Source organism: Xenopus tropicalis, chromosome 4 (assembly GCF_000004195.4).
Source record: "Xenopus tropicalis strain Nigerian chromosome 4, UCB_Xtro_10.0, whole genome shotgun sequence".
NCBI lineage: Eukaryota > Metazoa > Chordata > Amphibia > Anura > Pipidae > Xenopus > Xenopus tropicalis.
Window position 1 is genome coordinate 98,125,531 of NC_030680.2, and position 18,557 is coordinate 98,144,087.

General features: G+C 40.5%; 1 protein-coding gene across 1 annotated transcript; it reads right to left on the reverse strand.

Annotated features, from left to right (window-relative positions):
- Positions 1-474: 474 nt before the first annotated feature.
- On the reverse strand, positions 475-3,722 carry mrps14 (mitochondrial ribosomal protein S14). The gene is made up of 3 exons (XM_002931438.5): positions 3,303-3,722; positions 1,774-1,941; positions 475-876 (listed from the first exon to the last, which is right to left on the reverse strand). The coding sequence occupies exons 1-3, from the start codon at positions 3,345-3,347 to the stop codon at positions 694-696; spliced, it is 396 nt and encodes a 131-aa protein (XP_002931484.1). The 5' UTR covers positions 3,348-3,722; the 3' UTR covers positions 475-693.
- Between the last annotated feature and the right edge of the window lie 14,835 nt (positions 3,723-18,557).

The window sequence follows — 18,557 nt, forward strand, 5'->3', positions numbered from 1 at the left end:
TACCTCAATTATCTGCAATTCTCTATAAGAATCCTAACTTTTCTTTCTCTCCCTCATGTGGATCAGGGGATGTGAAAAATGGAAGATTGTTTTGACACTTTTTACTCATTGGTAGTGGATATGTAACCCTTCAATAATTTTGGAGATGTTTGGTACAAGTACTAAAATAAAAAGTACAAAGTTTCTTATGTTTGCAATAAAAGAAAATGGTATTTAGTCTTGTTTTGTCTTTCAGCATAGATTCTCCCGTATTTTCACCTCCCCCAGATGTCTCAACACTCTTCTTGTGTTCTGGCAGTTTCAGTGTTAATGAATTTAATTAGCAATAGTTTTAGCAACTCTAAAGTTATGGATTCTATGGAAGATGGCCTTGCCTTAATTTGGAGCTTTCTGGATAACAGGTTTCCAGATAACTGATCCCATACTGTTTCACTGAAGCAAATTCAAAATGGAGAAATATAAACTACTAAAAAAAAAAAAAAAAAAGGTCTTTATAGCATAAATTTCCATTCAAAAGGATTCTCTGCAATGTAATTGTTGCTTTTAATACAGATTTTTTTTAAATACATATAAATAAGCCAGGTTTTGTCAAGAATTGTCAACAAAGAATGCTCTTATGATACTTTAATTAAAAAAATGTCCTTAGTAAATGGTAGCCCAGTAGCTTCGACAGTTGGCCCTCAAATCCTGTTCCTACCACATGGCTCTCTGAATGCCAGACATTTGGTTGTTATCGGCTAGATGACGGAACACAATTCGACTTAGCCGCCAACGTCTTTTTACACCCCGTGGTCGAGAAGTCAGGACACAGCGATTACGGATTCTTACAGGGCAGCTATCTACTGGAAATGCAGCAATTTCTTTATCTGCCACTTCCTGTGAAAAAAAGAGAAACAGATGATTTATTTTTCCCCAGTTTAATAAATGTTCAAAAAGACACAAACATCAGAGGTAAGCTGGCCATATACTATGTGTAATTTTTGGCCAATGAGCCCAAGGGGTTCTTGATCAAACCTGCCCAATCAGATCCATGTGTGGCCACTTTTAGACTGATCCTTGGTGAGACAATTGGCTGCTGTAGTATCACATTAAGCTTTATTTATCAACTTGTATAATGACCAGCTTCTTCATTTACTATCTTGGCTGTGCTTTGAAACAGAATAAGTTATAAACATGCACCCAAACTTAAGAACATGTTAATAATTACAATTTCTTGCCTTACAAAAGCATAAGAACGACAAATGTACACCATATAAAAAAAAGTTACAGGGAGTGAGAGCAGATAGATTAATGCGTACTTAGCATTGAATTATTGTGTGCATAATGTTGTGGGATTGTTATTGTAACAGCTTGAGAGCATTAACCCCCACATGTAATTAAAGGCACTAAGTTTGCCCAGGAGCAGTAACCAATAAGATGTTTCCTTTTATACAGGTAACCAGAAAATTCTACCTGCTGATTTATCGCTATGGGTTACTGCTCCTAGGTAAACTTAGTGCATTTTACTGCATAACCCCTTCAATTAATTGGCATATGCAACCTCTAAAGCATGTGTGTGATCACTATAATCATTTTAAGGAGTAGGATATAAAGTTGTTGTTTGTGATCACCCAGTAGTCCAAACCAGAGGAGAGGAACAACCTTCAGATGGTTAGAACAGGTGGTTTGTAGCATCTTGGTAACCGTATTTTTCAAAATCAAACTACCAACTATAGTATCTATAGTAAATATGGGGCATTTGCTCCGATGTACTGAATTGCTTAAATAAAATACCCGCAGTTCTTTAGGGAGAATAATGTTTTTCCGCAAAGCATTGACTCTCAATCTCTCATCAGCGTATTCATATGCCATTTTCCTCCTTTTAACATCCCGAAACATCCTCCAGTCAACGTAGTAATTTCGGACTTGATTTGTACAAGTTGCAGAAGGCCAAGGAAACAACTGAAAAAAAAAAAGATTTTTTTTAACAGTACAGGTATGGAACCTGTTATCCAGAATGCTTGTGACCCAGGGTATTCCGGATAAGGGATCTTTCTGTAATTTGGATCTCCATAACTTGAATCTGCTTAAAATCATTTAAATATTGACTAAACCCAATAGGGTTGTTTTGTCTCCAGTAAGGATTAATTATAGTTAGGACCAAGTACAAGGTTCTGTTTTATAATTACAGGAATCATAGAGAAAAAGGAAATCATTTTTAAAAATTAGAATTATTTGCTTATAATGGAGACTATGGAAGATGGCCTCTCCGTAATTCGGAACTTTCTGGGTAACGGGTTTCCGGATAAGGGGTTAGAATTATCGATTAATATTGTAAAGTATTTCTGGGGCCATACATATCATAATCTACTTGTTTGGCCATTCTGATAACAAAAAAAAATGGATACTTCTGCATTTTGGCCACTGAAGTGTAAGCCAATTCCAGATTGTCACTCTGGGCCTGCTACTGGTACCTTTACGCGTGTTTTCTCTTGGAAAGGAAAAAATGTTCATCCCTATAAGCTACTGTAATGAGTCCCTAGCGTGGGTGGTGAGGGATGTAATTAATAATAAAACAAAGTCTACAGCATTTGGAACAAACATTCCTCCCCAAAAATGCATTTATTTCAAAGTTTTCCAATACCCTAAACATAAATGGCTGCTGCATATGTACCATTTAAAAATGATCAAACGCACATGTTGGCCAAACCAAACATATTACTACTCTTCTATATATTTATAATATAGTACCTGGCCACGCTCTTGAAAAAGTTGTAATGTTAATTAGCAAGATAAAGGCGTATAAACCTCCAGTGAAGAAAATATAAGCCACATGTCATCACTGATGCTATTTGAGAGGCCCCGCTACTCCTATTTTACATGTAAACAGGCCTTATTGGGGCGCTTAGTATCTGGCATAGGTTCCCAGACATGGGACTTTTATTCACTTGATTATAGGAAATACATTTTTTTTAATTATAAGTATTTAGCTGCCCCCCATTCAAAGTGTTTATTTGGCAAAAACAAAAGGCTCCATATAACTTGTGAATATATAACATTGGTGAAATACCCCAATGCTAGGCTGCACGGAGAGTAGCACTACCTTCCATAATTCAAATAAACAATACTAGAGGACTCTTATTTTCTTCAGTTATCCCTGAGATTCTTCCGCTGCCGGACTTCCAAGGGCAGGGACCCTATTGCGTGTGAGTGCCGCTGGTATCACTACACCCTTTATTTAGCTCTACTGATTTACTCATTGTCTTCCTCCCCGCAGCCCTTTATGCCCACCAGCCTGTTGTCAATGTCATCGTCCCATTTACCTGCCGAGCGCTTCGAAACACACTCCCCAGCATGGAAGCCGCCATCTTGTTTTTAGACGCTATTCAAAATCAAGCAACTTTGTTACTTACAAGCGGCGTGGCTTGTATAGACTTACAATGGTGTGAACTATGCCATTGCGCCAGTAGATGGCAGCAAGCTTTAAGATTGTAAAAAAATCCGCTGAAGGTCATCCGCATTCGAATTTATATATGAGGCGTTAGAAGTTGGAGCTTGAAGCATTTTGACCCAATTTGGGCCTCGTAGATTATAAGGCTGGCACAGTCTGAATGTTATTATATTTATTCTAGTAAGTGCAAAATGCACAGTTAAAACAATTGTGTAGCATTTTGCAAATGGAAAGAGGGACAAAAATAAATGCTGCAGCCTGTGGTGCGATTTTTTGACCATGTCCATTTCTGTGACCACACCCCCTAAATACCACTCCCATTTGACTAAATTTGGCAGGTTATTTAAAGTTTGAACACATTTCTGGTGAGTTTTGGGGTCCTGTTTTATGTGTTATTATAGTTTTGATGAAAAAGGTGAAATTTCCCTTTAAGCTGTAAGTCTCAGTTACCCCAAGAGCATACCTCCCAACTGTCCCGATTTTGCCACTCTGTCCCGCAGTCCCTGATTGCCGCAGATTTGTCCCGGTTTTAAAGTTCTCTGCTCCCGTGACGTCACATCACGTCTTTCATTAGCACCGCAGCTTCTGCGCCGCTCAGTTCAGTTCTAACATTTAGAGATTCACTGCGCAGAAGCTGTGGTGCTCCCGAGAGACATGCGTGTGACGTCACGGGGAGGAGAAGAAGAGCCGGGTGGCGCAGCTGGAGCAAGCGGGCGGGGGTGGTAGGAGCAGGGGGAGCCACAGAAAGCAGGGGGACGCTGGGGAGGACACTGGAGGAAGGTAAGGGGCAGCTGGAGGACGCTAGGAGGCAGCTGGAGGAAGGTAAGGGGCAGCTGGGGGATGCTGGGGAGGACGTTTTGGGGGAGCTGAAGGATGGTGGGGGGGACGCTGGGAGGAGCTGGAGAAAGGTAAGGGGCAGCTGAAGGATTTTGGGGAGGATGCTGGGGGGAGCTGGAGGATGTTGGGTGGATGCTGTGGTGAGCAGGAGGATGCTAGGGGGGAGCTGGAGGATGTTGGGTGGATGCTGGGGGGAGCTGAAGGATGCTGGGGAGGACGCAGGGGGGAGCTGGAGGGTGTTGGGGAGGACACTGGGGGGAGCTGGAGAATGTTGGGTGGATACTGGGGGGAGCTGGAGAATGTTGGGTGGATGCTGTGGGGAGCAGGAGGATGCTGGGGGGAGCTGGAGGATGTTGGGTGGATGCTGTGGTGAGCAGGAGGATGCTGGGGGGAGCTGGAGGATGTTGGGTGCATGCTGGGGGGAGCTGAAGGATGTTGGGGAGGACGCTGGGGGGAGCTGGAGGATGTTGGGGAGGACACTGGGGGGTGCTGGAGAATGTTGGGTGGATACTGGGGGGAGCTGGAGAATGTTGGGTGGATGCTGTGGGGAGCAGGAGGATGCTGGGGGGAGCTGGAGGATGTTGGGTGGATGCTGGGGGGAGCTGAAGGATGTTGGGGAGGACACTGGGGGGAGCTGGAGGATGTTGGGGAGGATGCTGGGGGGAGCTGGAGGATGTTGGGTGGATGCTGGGGGTCTAGAGGATGTTGGGAGGATGCTGGGGGGAGCTGAAGGATGTTGGGAGGATGCTGGGGGGAACTGGAGGATGTTGGGGAGGATGCTGCAGTGGGGAGTGGCCCATAGTATGGGGATACTGGGGGAGGACCAGCAATGTTTTAGGGGGCCCTGGGCTGGCTTGGCTGGCAATATTTTAGGGGGTCCCTGCTCTGGCACCAATGCAAAACATAACACCTGGCTACCAATGTTTTAGGGGGGCCCTGACAACCAATGTTTTAGGGGGGTCCTGATAACCAATGTTTTAGGGGGCCCTGGCTACCTATGTCTGTCATGAGTCATGATATACAGGTGCCACAGGGCATAATGAAATCCTTAGGTCCACAATATATAAAAAAAATTATTGGGGCTACCGTGTCTGTCTTCTGGTGCGCTTTTCAGGTGTGGTTTTGTAAACTGGGCCTGCTTGGGGGGGCGTGACCATAATGTGGGCGTGGCCTATTTGTTTTTTGCCGTGCTACGCACGCCAGATATTTTTGTCTCTCTTTCTGGTTTTCAAATGTTGGGAGGTATGCCAAGAGACCTGTTTAGCCCCCAAAACTTTGTTTCTGTTTGGTTATGGTACAATAAAGCTAACACAGCAGCGAATAAACAGTTAGAGAAGGAACTGGTGCTATCCCCAGCAAGAAGACTATACAGTAGTCAGAAACAAAAACATTGTAAAGTAAGAGGTTCTGGCACCCTAAACACATTACACTTTGAGAAACCTTGCGTTCTAACACGTTAGCCATATTATTTACATTAAGATACAGCACTGGCACCTCGAGTGTATTAAGCAGTGGGTACTGACAGATCAGGCACATTATATAGTGTGAAGCAGTGGCACCCTGTTCACATTATATACAAAGAGAGACAATAGGGCTCATTTACAACTGCAACCACAGATGCGGCCATGGAGAAATGGACACAATTGTTGCTTGAATTGGTGTCATTAACTAATGGTAGTTGTATCTGACACAAGTGCATGTATTCCACTGTTCATGACACCCCTTTGTGGCCGCAATTATGCTAGAATTTTAGGGAAAAAACTCTTCTCTGCATTCTGTGTGAAAAAATGTCAAATTGCATCCGAAATTACACTTTTTCACCAGACACTTGCGGTCATGAATGAACATAATTGTGTTCCTGAACCCAAAAGTACAGGGCTAAAAGAGGTGCAGCATGTCTTCCCAGAATTCCAGGCAAATAGTGTGCTCCTGCAAACAGCATATCTCCCTTGTATTACCAACTTCCCTAAATGTGTGCCTGATAACTCAGTGGGGGGAATGTAATAATAGCGGCAGCACTCGCCCCAGGTATAATAACCAATAGCAACCTATAAGCAGTTAGATTGTTTGTGTTCAAACAGGTGAGCAGCAAATTCTGCTTTTTTGCTATAAGTTAGTAGATCCGGTGCAAACTTTCTGAATGCAGGGCCGGCCTTAGGCCATTTGGATCTATTGGGCCCAATTGGGCCTTAATTGGGACAATTTGGCAGGGCCCCCTACAAATGGTGTTGCCAGCTGGCACAGGACAGCTTTTATGTGCTTATTCCCACTGGTGCGGGGCTCTGCCAATTGGGCCTCACAGTTTATAAGACCGGCCCTGTTTCTGGACACAACAGGGGATGGAGGGAACAGTATGAGCTACTCAGTATGATCATAAAATTGGCAAGCCATCATACCACGTCAAGGTTGTCCTAACTGTTTACCTTCCTGAACCTCCCTGCATATACATATGGACCACCATATGGGGTTTACCTTGTCATGGTATGGTGGCTTACCTGTTTAATTTAACACATTGTTCAGTGAAATATACAACCATTTATTGGCTCAGAATTTAAACACAACATTTCTTATTGCTTGGCTTACCTGTTTACCCTGTTTTCTTAAAATGCATGCACTTGCATAGACACTAAATTACTTATGAAACAGGGGACCAGGGAATGCGCATTGATCATTCCTCCCCTCTCTTTTGTAAGCTTGTAGCTAATATGGCCAATTCAGTTGTACTTCCAGTGTAATTGTATATCTTACTTAGCCTTGGAGTGCTCCCATAACCCCCATTTTTTTGTATTTATGTACTTTAACAGAGTAACTCTGCAGGAAGAATGGCCAAACTTCCATGTGGTTGTAGCACCCCACACCATCCTTTAAATGGTGGTCTACTCTTATGCCTTTAAAAAATGAGTTTTGGTCAGTGGGCAGTCTTCTACTCCTTGCTCCTCCCTGACCTAAATTTGCCCCCTACGGCACTTATGTGATGTCACACACAGTGTGCGCATGATGTCACATGCCCCTACATCATGAAAGTGACGTCACAGCTTGCACTTGACATCACTTCCACAGTGTGACCTGACCCCCCTACCCCTCATCCCCCCATCTCCATCGATGGATTTCTTATGGAAGTCTTCTGTGGTGGTTGGGGCATATAGGCCCTCGGGTGCCTATATATATAATCCCACGGATTACAGCACTCAATAGGTCTTTTCAGTCAAAAATGATGATTGTTATTTACACACCCAGTTAAATTTTGATAAACAATATAGCAATATATATTTATGATCCACACCTCTATCAGTTATCCTGGAATACTGCGTTAAAGTGTTGCTGACTTGTTCCAATCAATGTGTTTTTTCACAAATTGCCCTTTAGCCAAGTATTATAGCTGGATATGACATTCTGACCAGTTAAGCTATGCAGGCCACGAAAAGTCAGATTTGTCATTCTGGGCTGGGGCAGTTACCATGCCTCTGGTCTACAATGTTACCAAAGGTAAATAAATCACCTAAAAAGTCCATATCTAAAAGTGAAGTTTTTCCTGAAAAATATACTTTTTTAGTAGTATGTGCCACTGTATAATTCCAAATAGTATTCCAAACTTCCATTTGAAGTACAACTCCACCCTCTGGCTCGTATGAGGCACGATATAAAGTATAATAGTCTTAAATGTAAATCCGGAGTTATGGCACTATTATATTTAAAAGGCATACTGTGTCCTGATTTTTATAAAAAATCCAAAGCCGTAACAGCTGGCTCCATCTGTGAAATCTGTCTACAATGCACAGCAGATTGAAGATTACTGAATAATAGTCCTACCTATTGATAGGGTTACCACCTGGCCAGTAAAAGTGTTGCTTGATGCCAATGTTATTAACAGGAAAAAAAAAAAATACAAGAAGGCTGCTATTTTTTTCCCTGAAAAAAAGTTTGGAAACCCTATCTATCTACAATGTCAAAGTTACATGTGTTGATGCAAATGAGTAATAGACTGGCTGTATCCACAGGCAGTGCACAATTTCTGGCGCTTTTTGTTAAGCATGCATTCATGTTCAGAAACTGTCACGGAAATATTATGGCTTATGGAATAGTTATAATGGGATAGGAAAATTATAGTTAGCTGATGTAGCGTGAAATGGATGTGTAGAAGGTGGCAGCAAATTCCAAGTTTGTAGATAGGGCTGTTGTGCATGAAATGAAGTGTACTGGAAAGTTATGAAGTTTGGTTTATGTCGTGTGACAGCAGAAGGAGAAAAAGTCGAGATGGCTGTTTCACTCTTATTTTTTAAGGTTGCTAAAGTTATCTGAACACATCAATATTATTTTTTTTTTAATTTCCTGATATTTTAATCAAAACATTTATCAAAAACACCAATTCATTTGTTTCAAAAAGTAATTTAGGCAGGTCTGGTGACTGTGGACTGCACCCTGAATGGAATGCTGCCTGTTCAATAAAGGCAGGTGGGGGGAGGCACATAGGCACCTCCCTTCCTGCCCCTTAGCTTGTGTGTCATTCAAAGGCATAAGGTATGGAGCGGCAGGATAAGCAGCCTGCACTGTCCTTACTGCCTGTCCTAGGAAATGAGCACAAATGGGCGGGCTCTTGCACTTGCATCCCCCAGGTCATCAATTATGATTTTGGTCTAAAAGATTTAAAGCAAAGCCAACATTGCAGCCGTTACACCAGTGTGACTTCATATCTATGAGCCACAGCATGTGATGTAAACACAAAAAAACTGTTGCTGGGTTATGCAAAGACTTGACATAAAAAAAAAATCACATAGGAAGTTTATACAGTATGAATATGAGAACGTTTAATTCAGTCCACAAAAATCCTTACACACCATATGCCAATTTATTTCATTTGCCAAACTGCCCAGTATTGACAACAATGAGAGATCCTCTGCACTAACCTATTATCAATATATATATATATATATAGGACATTAAGACATTCTGTGCGTTAAACTACCAAGAAATGCCCTCCCCGTTAAGCAAAACAGGGATTGTTTGTCCATAGATTGCAATATACTTCAAGCTAGCCAACTACGTCAAAGTCATTCCTGGTCTGGTCAGTCCTACACTTACTTATGCGATTCAATCTAATAGTTTGGAGAGTGGGCCTATGGTCTCCCCCTTGTGTGGCCCCTTATCTTGTCTGCTGTGAGTGCTTGACTCTGTGTAAGCTTTAAATGGTATCAGTATTGAAATTAACTGGTCCCTGCGCTGTTCACAGCTAAGATTTAGCCTGTAAGCCCCTGTATTTGGTGACACCTGTAAGCACATGTATTGCCTTACACTGCCTGTGTGTGCCATACTCTGGCCTGCCGTATGCTACCATTGTTTGCCATACTCTGCCTGCCCTATGCTGCCCATCTATTCCATACTCTGCCTGCCCTATGCTCCATGTTTGTGCCATACTCTGCCTGGTATATGCTGTGTGTGTGTCATATTCTGCCGGCCCTATGCTCCGTGTGTGTGCCATACTCTGCCTGCCTGAGCTGCCTGTGTGTGCCATACTCTGGCCTTCCCTATGCTACCCTTGTGTGCCATACTCTGCCTGCCCTATGCTGCCCATCTGTGCCATACTCTACCTGCCTGTGTGTGCCATACTCTGCCTGCCTGTGTGTGCCATACTCTGCCTGGTCTATGCTGCGTTTGTGTCATATTCTGCACATGAACCTGAATTGCCTATGCTGAACGGATGCCTTATTTTAATATAACTAATCCTTAAATTGGTTGCTGTGGACTAAATGATTTAGTGTCCATACTCTGCCTGCCCTATTCCGCCTGTGGGTGCCATACCCTGCCTGCCCAATGCTCCCCTGTGTGCCATACTCTGCCTGACTGCGCTACCTGTGTGTTCCATACTCTGTATGCACTGTGCTTTCTGTGTGTGCCACAGAAAGCACAGTGCAGTCTACCTGCCCAATGCTGCCCTTGTGTACCATTCTCTGCCTAAGGATTCACATGAACCTGAATTGCCTATGCTGAACGGATGCCTGCATCTTATTTTAATATAACTAATCCTTAAATTGGTTGCTGTGGACTAAATGATTTAGTGTCCATACTCTGCCTGCCCTATGCTGCCTGTGTGTGTCATACTCTGCCTGCCCAATGCTCCCCTGTGTGCCATACTCTGCCAAAGGATTCACATGAACCTGAATTGCCTATGCTGAATGGATGGCTGCATCTTATTTTAATATAACTAATTCTTAAATTCAGCTGTTCACACCTCAGAAAGTAGGAACAGTTCTGGCATTTTTTCACTGTACATGTAGTATAAACTGTTCTCCTTCTCTACTCTGTTTGCCCTTTTCTATGTTGCCTGCCCTATGTTGGAGACCAGGCCCAGACACCTTAGACAAAACAGTCTAAAAAAAGAGAGAGAGAATTGAATAAAGTCATTATTTGGGGTTTTACTATTTTAAAACAATACATTTTCTGAGAGAGAACTTCCCTTTTGCCATTTGCCCGTTTTTAGGAATGTTATGTGCTGCTTGATGCTTTTGTGCCCTAGTTCATTTTCATTTCTTTGACATCAAGGTGAATAAAAATGTTGAAACATAAATGTAAACTGTGCTTAATTTTGGTCACATTTTGCAGCATAGCGATATATTGTATCCATGTCAAAGGGGTCTGCACTTTCCATGCTGGCATCACTGTCTGACTGCTTTTTACCTGATTGCTAGGTGGTGTTAATACCAGTTTTCTGAGTGACAACTTGATTTGTTGGATTAAAAAAAGCAGGCTTCAGGGAATTTATGAGCTTTGCAGTTAGTGCCCCATTTACCTGATTCAGTTTGGGGATTGTGCTAAATACCAGTGGATTCCCAATATATTTCTGAAGTTATGTAGTTTTCCTTAATCCATTTTTATTCATCTCTTCAGTGCATTTTTTTTAGCTTAGCTTAGTTACATGCTTGTGGCATATACTGTATCTCCAGAACTGCAAGTACTGCTCACTAAGTGCTGCTAGCAAATGTATGGTTTTAGGGACATTTGATTCCTTATTGCCCTCATCTGCTAGTTGGAAGCAGATCTAAATAATATGTATTCAAAACAGTAATAGAAAAGAATGTCTGAAAAGGAAGCTACAACTTGGCTATGCCTGGTTCGAGGAACTGTGTAATTGTCAAAAAGCCGAAGAACTGAAAGATGGATGTGGATATACACATCAGATAAAACACATAATAAAGTGCAGGTCCATATTCCACTCCATCCTGTATGCACATGTGGACAATATTACACACAGAGCAAAGAAAAATGAAGACTTGTGCTAGGCACAAATGTTCTACAGAGAAAGAATTTGTGGAGCATTTAAAAAAAAATGCCTGCAGGCACACGTACGCACAGTGCTTACAGCGTGTACAATTATCGGATCTATTATCTGGAAACCCTTTATTTTAAACACTCTAAATTAAAGAAAGGTCACCTCCCATAGACTCTGTTTTAATTAACTAATTCAAGTTTTTAAAATTGATTTCCTTTTTTTCAGTACTAATAAAACAGCCGCTTGTATATGATCCCAACTAGAACATTATTAATCCTTACTAATGGCAAAACAATCCTAATTTATTATTTATATAAAGTTTAAATGATTTCTTAGTAGACCATAAACAGTGCCGGATTTGTAATCCTGGCACCCCAAGCCCCCCTCTCCCCCAAATTTGTGCCGCCCTAGGCCCGGGCCTTTGTGGCCTTTCAACAAATCCGGGCCTGACCATAAATAGACCACTCAGTCTCAAGTCTGCTTGAGATGCAGGCATGCAAGATAGGATGGTGCAGCAGCGCTGCAATTCAAACCTCCTGGGCAAGTGCAGCTTTTTCTAGCAGGAGCACTGGTCACAGGAACAAACCTAACCATTCTATCCGCTGGGGTGGTGCCTAACATTTTGGCACGCTTTGGTGAATAGGCCTTTCCTTGTTTAGACTGGGGAATCCAGAAGCACTACCAGAAGTTAGATTTTTTATTTCTCAGGAATGTTTTAAAGAATTCACACATTTAGCAAACACTTTGTTATGAATCCCTGACACCAATCAGCAAGGAAAAGGTAATAAGAATATCTTATTCACTAAACCATGCAAATAAATGTAATATGTTTACTCTGAAATTACGTTAATTACATTACTTATTTTAATTGTGGAAAAGGTTTTACACCTTACACACTGAGTCCCCTATACACTTTAGATTTATTAGTATTATTATACTTATGATCACACTAGAGGGTGCTGTTGTGTCACGTTTTAGGCATCAAAATTTAGGACAGAATCAGTATATCTAACAGCATGGGAGATATAATATCCTTGGCTCAAAGACAGGAAACATGGCATGATTTTTTTTTTTACTTACTGTACTTTCTTCTTTTTTGTCCTCACATGTTATTCCATTAGTTTCAATTCTGAATTACAATTGTTTGTCACAAACATAATAATAAAGTAACATTTTTCTGCTATTTATTTTGAAATTAACATGATACTAGATTTTCCTAAAACTGATCTGTATATCTTTTCTGATCTTGCGATGTACCCACATCTGAACTCATTCCTTTCTGAAGTTTCCAAAATGCTTTCAGGTAAAAATTACTTTCTGTCTCTGAATTGGCAACCATTTATTATTGATACCAATTATCATAGTTTGAGGGGTGTGACAGGGCCCTCCCTTAAATCTCTTATAATTTTTTGAGCCACCGTAAGGGCAAAACAGTTTGCCCCTCTCTGTACCAAGGTATAGAATGGGTGTAAAACTAGGTACATTGGTCCTCTATATACTGTATTTAGCTGGTCACGTTCATATTATTAGCCTTAAGTGCGCAGTGTCCTCTTAATACTATATATTAACATTTTATTTGTAGTAAGATATATGTATACCAGGGCATCTAGCAATTAAAATAAAAATAACTGCTGGGAATGGATTCCAATTTATCAAATGGTCTGAAGTTTTTTGCAAAAACCTTTGTCATGTGTTTATGTTCTAAATGTTTTTAGATTTCAGCATGCAAAACTGAATGCAATCCCATTAACAGTATTATTATTTGTATGAAGAGTGTTATGACAGACAACATATAATAGAAGCACAAGCCTCTGAGACAGCAAATGACACAAATTGGCTTATTTATCAATTTTTGAGTTTGTGAGTTTGAGTTTGTTTTTCTAAATTGAATAAACTCTTATATTGAATGCTCACATTTATTAATAAGGAAAATTATTGAGGATAAAAAAAAAAACTGGAATACCTTGAATTTTTGAGTTTACACACTGGAAAAAAAACTTGAAAATCTCAAATTTCTCTATTTTGAACCATAGTTCGAAGTCAAGTTTTTTTAGCGCCAAAATACTTGGATCCTTTAAAAAATCAAACATGAATGTTGATAAATCTCCCCCATGTTCTCTCGAAATCTTTCCTAAGGTTTATGTCCCATGGAGCGAGTTTGTTGCCTGTAATAGATCTCTGCTACTGAGGGAGACAAACTGCTCCAAAATGTGTAAATCAACAACACACACAGAGTCACAGTTACAAGTGCTTAATTGTGTAGTTATGTGTAGGACAGGCCCTTTCTCATACTTAGTGCGAAATGCCTCTGACCCGATTCTGTTTAGCAGGCACAATCAGCATAGTATAGACAGCTAGGAGTATGTTACTGAATGGCATTATGACTGGTGCAATTCTGTGCCAGTGTTTTCACCTAGCGCTGAGCCCTGTAATGTTTTAATCACATGCTCAACTATGCCCCTATATTCTGTTATCTATTTAAGATAAAATAACAGGATAAAAATGGCTAAGTTTGTTTTCCATATGTGTGTACGCGTGTTAATAAATTTTGTAGCAATAGATGAATAATGGTAACTTGCCAAAATCATAAAGTATTCCCATTGGAATCATTAGATTCCATACTAAGAATCCAGTATTTCCATGCACTACTGTTACACAAAAAGTAGATATATCCAGTGTGAAACTGGAGATGCTCTAATCCACAGGAGATCCTGAAACCATTTCAGTAGCACATCACTGCATACCATAAGTTTCCACTGTGCAGATAAAGTAAAAATGGGCTTCATAAAAACAACATATGCAGGATACAGCCTGGAATGCAGTACCATTAAAAACTTACCCTGGAAACCAAATGATTCACTTAAAACAAAATATTATGCAATATTAATCCAGACATAACTAGACATTAGAGATACCCATAGCACAATCTGGAATTAGGCATCCTATGCCTTTAGTTATACACAAGAGTATTTATACTAAGAATTATTATACTGATCTTCTGGCTGATATTTTTACTGCTTGGATTGCCAGCCTTAGGGTACAGCATGAAAAGGTCAAAATAAGTTCCGTAACAATGCACAGCCATATTTTTTATACTGTGTACAGATATATTTGTTTTTAGGCGGCATGTTCATTTTAAGACCAACTGTACTATGGTGTGACTCACTTTGATCTCATCTCATCGATAATATAATATGTATACAACTCACTTTATGTGCTCAATATATCTCACTTCAGGGCATTATTGTATTCTACTTCAGGAGGAACTATCACTTACAGTGCCTGCTTTAGGTATATCAAGTAAGGAATCCATCTCAAGTACGCGCTTATTTATTTGGTAGGTTATATCGTACACCAGTTTAATTTATTGAATTCTGCCTCTCAAAAGATCATACGGTCTCAAAGGAAAACGGGATTCAGACTTAAGTTGTGCAATGTTCAAGTATGTATTTTATGTACTGTATGTTAATCTGTCTGGGATAATACGATACCGAAACCCCATCTCTTCTTCTGTTTACTACCTTTCATACAATCTTAAGTAATACACACTGACTTTTTTATGGATCAAATAATGCACACTGCTTATGTCATGCGCTGAATTATGGCATGTCAGATGGTAAAATAATGCACAAATCCCTCTATCAATACATCTATCTCAAATGAGATTGTGCTGGGTTGGGAATGTGTGGGCTGTCCAAGTTAAATAACAACTGAGGAGTGATTGCACTGTAGTATTAGAGGGTGGATGGCTCTGGCAAGTGTATTCATAGCAGACTCAATTACTGAGAGCTGGGAGTTCCTGCAGACTCTCTTTTTCAATGTCCTGGGTTTAAACCTTCAAATCTAGAAATGTTTATAAACTGAGAGAAATCAAAGTTGGTTCAACACCATGGTCAGTACTGATACCATTTTCTATTGTTTTGTGTGTTCTTTAAAACAGAAAAATATGTGAGGTATTGCACTTGAAAATATATCTGTAGCTTTCACAGGAATGCTTATAAAGACTTAAAGGCTAAAGGAACAGTCCACACTGTAAGCCCCCACTCCCTTCATCAGTGCAGTCCAACCTTTTTCATGTAGAGGTTCAGCAATTTAGTAATCCTCATATTCATGGGGTGGATGGTATTGATTATATTTATAATGCCTTGCAAAGATGTTTATGGAGACTTTGGTCATTGCAAAAAGAGTGTTGATACTTGCCCTTTTGCTGACATAACCCATTGATACTTACCACTGTACTACTTTCATGTAGTAAAAGACACAACACTTGACTTGGATTATAAAAGGTCACACGTTTATTTTAAGTTATGTGTTCATATATTAACAGCTAAAAACTCTGTTAACTAACAGAGAGCTTCCTAACTAACAACTCCTTATTTCCCCACTTGGCGGATCACCCATTGGAAGCACCAGGCCAAAGGCCACCACACCGACTTAAGAAGCGCCCCTGCCAACCTTTCTCTCATCCCTGCCCCACCCGAGACCACTGCCATGGATGGATGCACCAATACCTGTTGGAGTTCCCAAACTGTGGAAAACCTTGCCCATTATTATCAACTGTTCTTATGAGTCACTGCCAACTCATTTGCTCTGCCAACCCCCCAACCTCAAACTCGACCCCCAACTTTTATCCTTCTCTGCACTGTAACCTACCTTAGGGAGAGAGGGAGATCCTTTCAGGTCAGCTGCATAGTGAAAATGGCCACAGCTCTGTGGCTCCTGTGACCTTTCCCTTCCCTCTCCCCTAAGCCACCCACCTCTGACCCTTAGCAACTCCCACCACTTCCTAAACCAACAGGCTCCCCTTGTTGCAATGGCTTCTTTTGCTTACCCCTCCCAGAGGTCAGGACAGAGGTCCATTTGGAGGGCTACATGCTAGCAAAAGGCCTCTACCTGGACAGGTATGTACATTTTCAGAGCATGTCCATGCTAAACAAATCTTAGACAAACTCTTCTCTTATTTACGAGTACTTTAACGAATGGACTGTAGTGACTAATTTAAGAAATTAGTGCACGGCATAATGATTCAATTGAAGGGGGTGAAGAATTGTTTCAGAAATATCGATTCAAGGTTTGGTTCCTATTTACATTAGCCAAAAGAAAGACCCAAAGCAAGAAAAATGATGCAGTCAGAAAAGCTGGAAGATAAGAGGATAGATTGTTGGCATATATGTATTTTCTCTTTAGCATGATCTACATCCAATTACCAACAGTTTAACAAATTATGTCAATGCAGAGTTAGATCTCAAAGGAGGCAAATGCATCCAATCAGTTTCAAGTATAGGCACCAGCTGCTAGTACAATTATTTTGACATATGTAGTTGCAGGCAACTCTGAGATCCAGTAAAATTTTGTATAATGTATTTATGAGGGTTCTCTTCGAAAGTGCCTGCATTCAGTTAAAAAGTGTGGACAGCTGGATATCAGTACTAACAGACTTTTTAGCTTCAAAGGTTTTTGAACCTATGCGGATATCACTTAAATCCCAAGCCCCTCCTCTTTCCCTTGCTAATAATAAGTTACCATCATTTGCACATAGGGAGTAGGGTGCCTTGTCCATCAGAAACCTGTATATTAGAAGTACAGGACAACACACAGATTTTTCTGAATTGCTTCCTGCCATTGAATTTAATGTGAAACAATTCAGTGTTAGCATTGGGAAATAGTTTTTAATTTTCCAAGTAACATTGGTAATGGCAGTTTTTTGTTTTTTAATTATGCTAATCACCCATGCATCATGGAGACTGTTTCATCATGGCTAGCGTTCCCGTGCATTATATACTAACCAAAGTAGCTAGAAAAACAACCTGTATCTCTACTTTGAGACTGACAATATCTTTCATGGATAATAAGAAAGAGGTGGAAAATGGTATTGATCGTGTTTTGCAAAACTAGCCTGAAAACCCAAACCCTGTCTGCAGGCCAAGGTGTACACACGGAAACTCACTCTCTAGCCACTCAGCTGATCACAGTGTCCTTGCCTATTCATTCCCTTCTTTAAAATATCATTTTTCTAATTAATCTGTGCTGATGAGAGATCCAGAGAAGACATCCTTGAATTCTGAGCACTGTGACGGAGAACTCCTGCGTCATGCTAAAATGCGTAACTTATATGGAGTCTCAGATTTTGGTTACTGCTATTTAAAATTAATTTAATGCAAGTTTTATGATAGACACAACTTCCAATACCTCTGACAACTGTACTGGCAGCTGTAGTTTAGCAACAGTTGTGGAGTTGGAGGGGCACAGGCTGAACAGACCTTTTATTTAGGTTGGTAGGGTACCAAGCTTGCTTCATTGCTCTTAATCTTTATTTATATGTTAGAAATATATAGATATATACATAAAATATATTTTCTAATCTGGCAAAAGTAACAAGCCATAGTTCATGCCTGAAAAACTACAAAGCTGACTTTCATGAACAAAACAAATACAATGAAACATCAGCAATGCATCTTCCTCTTCAGTATCTGACAGCACCTCAGCGCACAGAGGGAAAGCAATGCTTGAGGAACATATAATAAAGGAGAAAAATAGTTTTCGGTTCTATCATTTACAACTAACTTCCAGTTTTTGTTGTCTGTTCTGATTATACATTTTCTCAATTGGATGGTGACTTTTATAACATATTGTACTCTCAGAACTGATATAATAAACATCTAATAAATATATCTGATGTTTGGTAGAACCCAGGTCTCAACTGTGGTTTCATCATGTACACTGAAGGATGGGGTGTTGCTTAATATGATATGCATGTTCATGGTGGTGCAAAATCACCCAAATGTGTGCCAACACACAACTAAAGTTTAATTCAAATGTCACAAAATACTGGGGTTCATTTTTTGCTAGGCTCACAATTAGGCACACAATTATACCCCTCCATGAAAATGATTCAAGAGCAAGAACATAACTTCCCCCACCCCTGCTTTCATGATATAAGGGGCCTAAAACTTTATGGGGCTGAATGACGAGGGCCGGAATTTCTCTAGCATATGTAGTGGAGGGCCGCTAATGGAAGCCATTTTG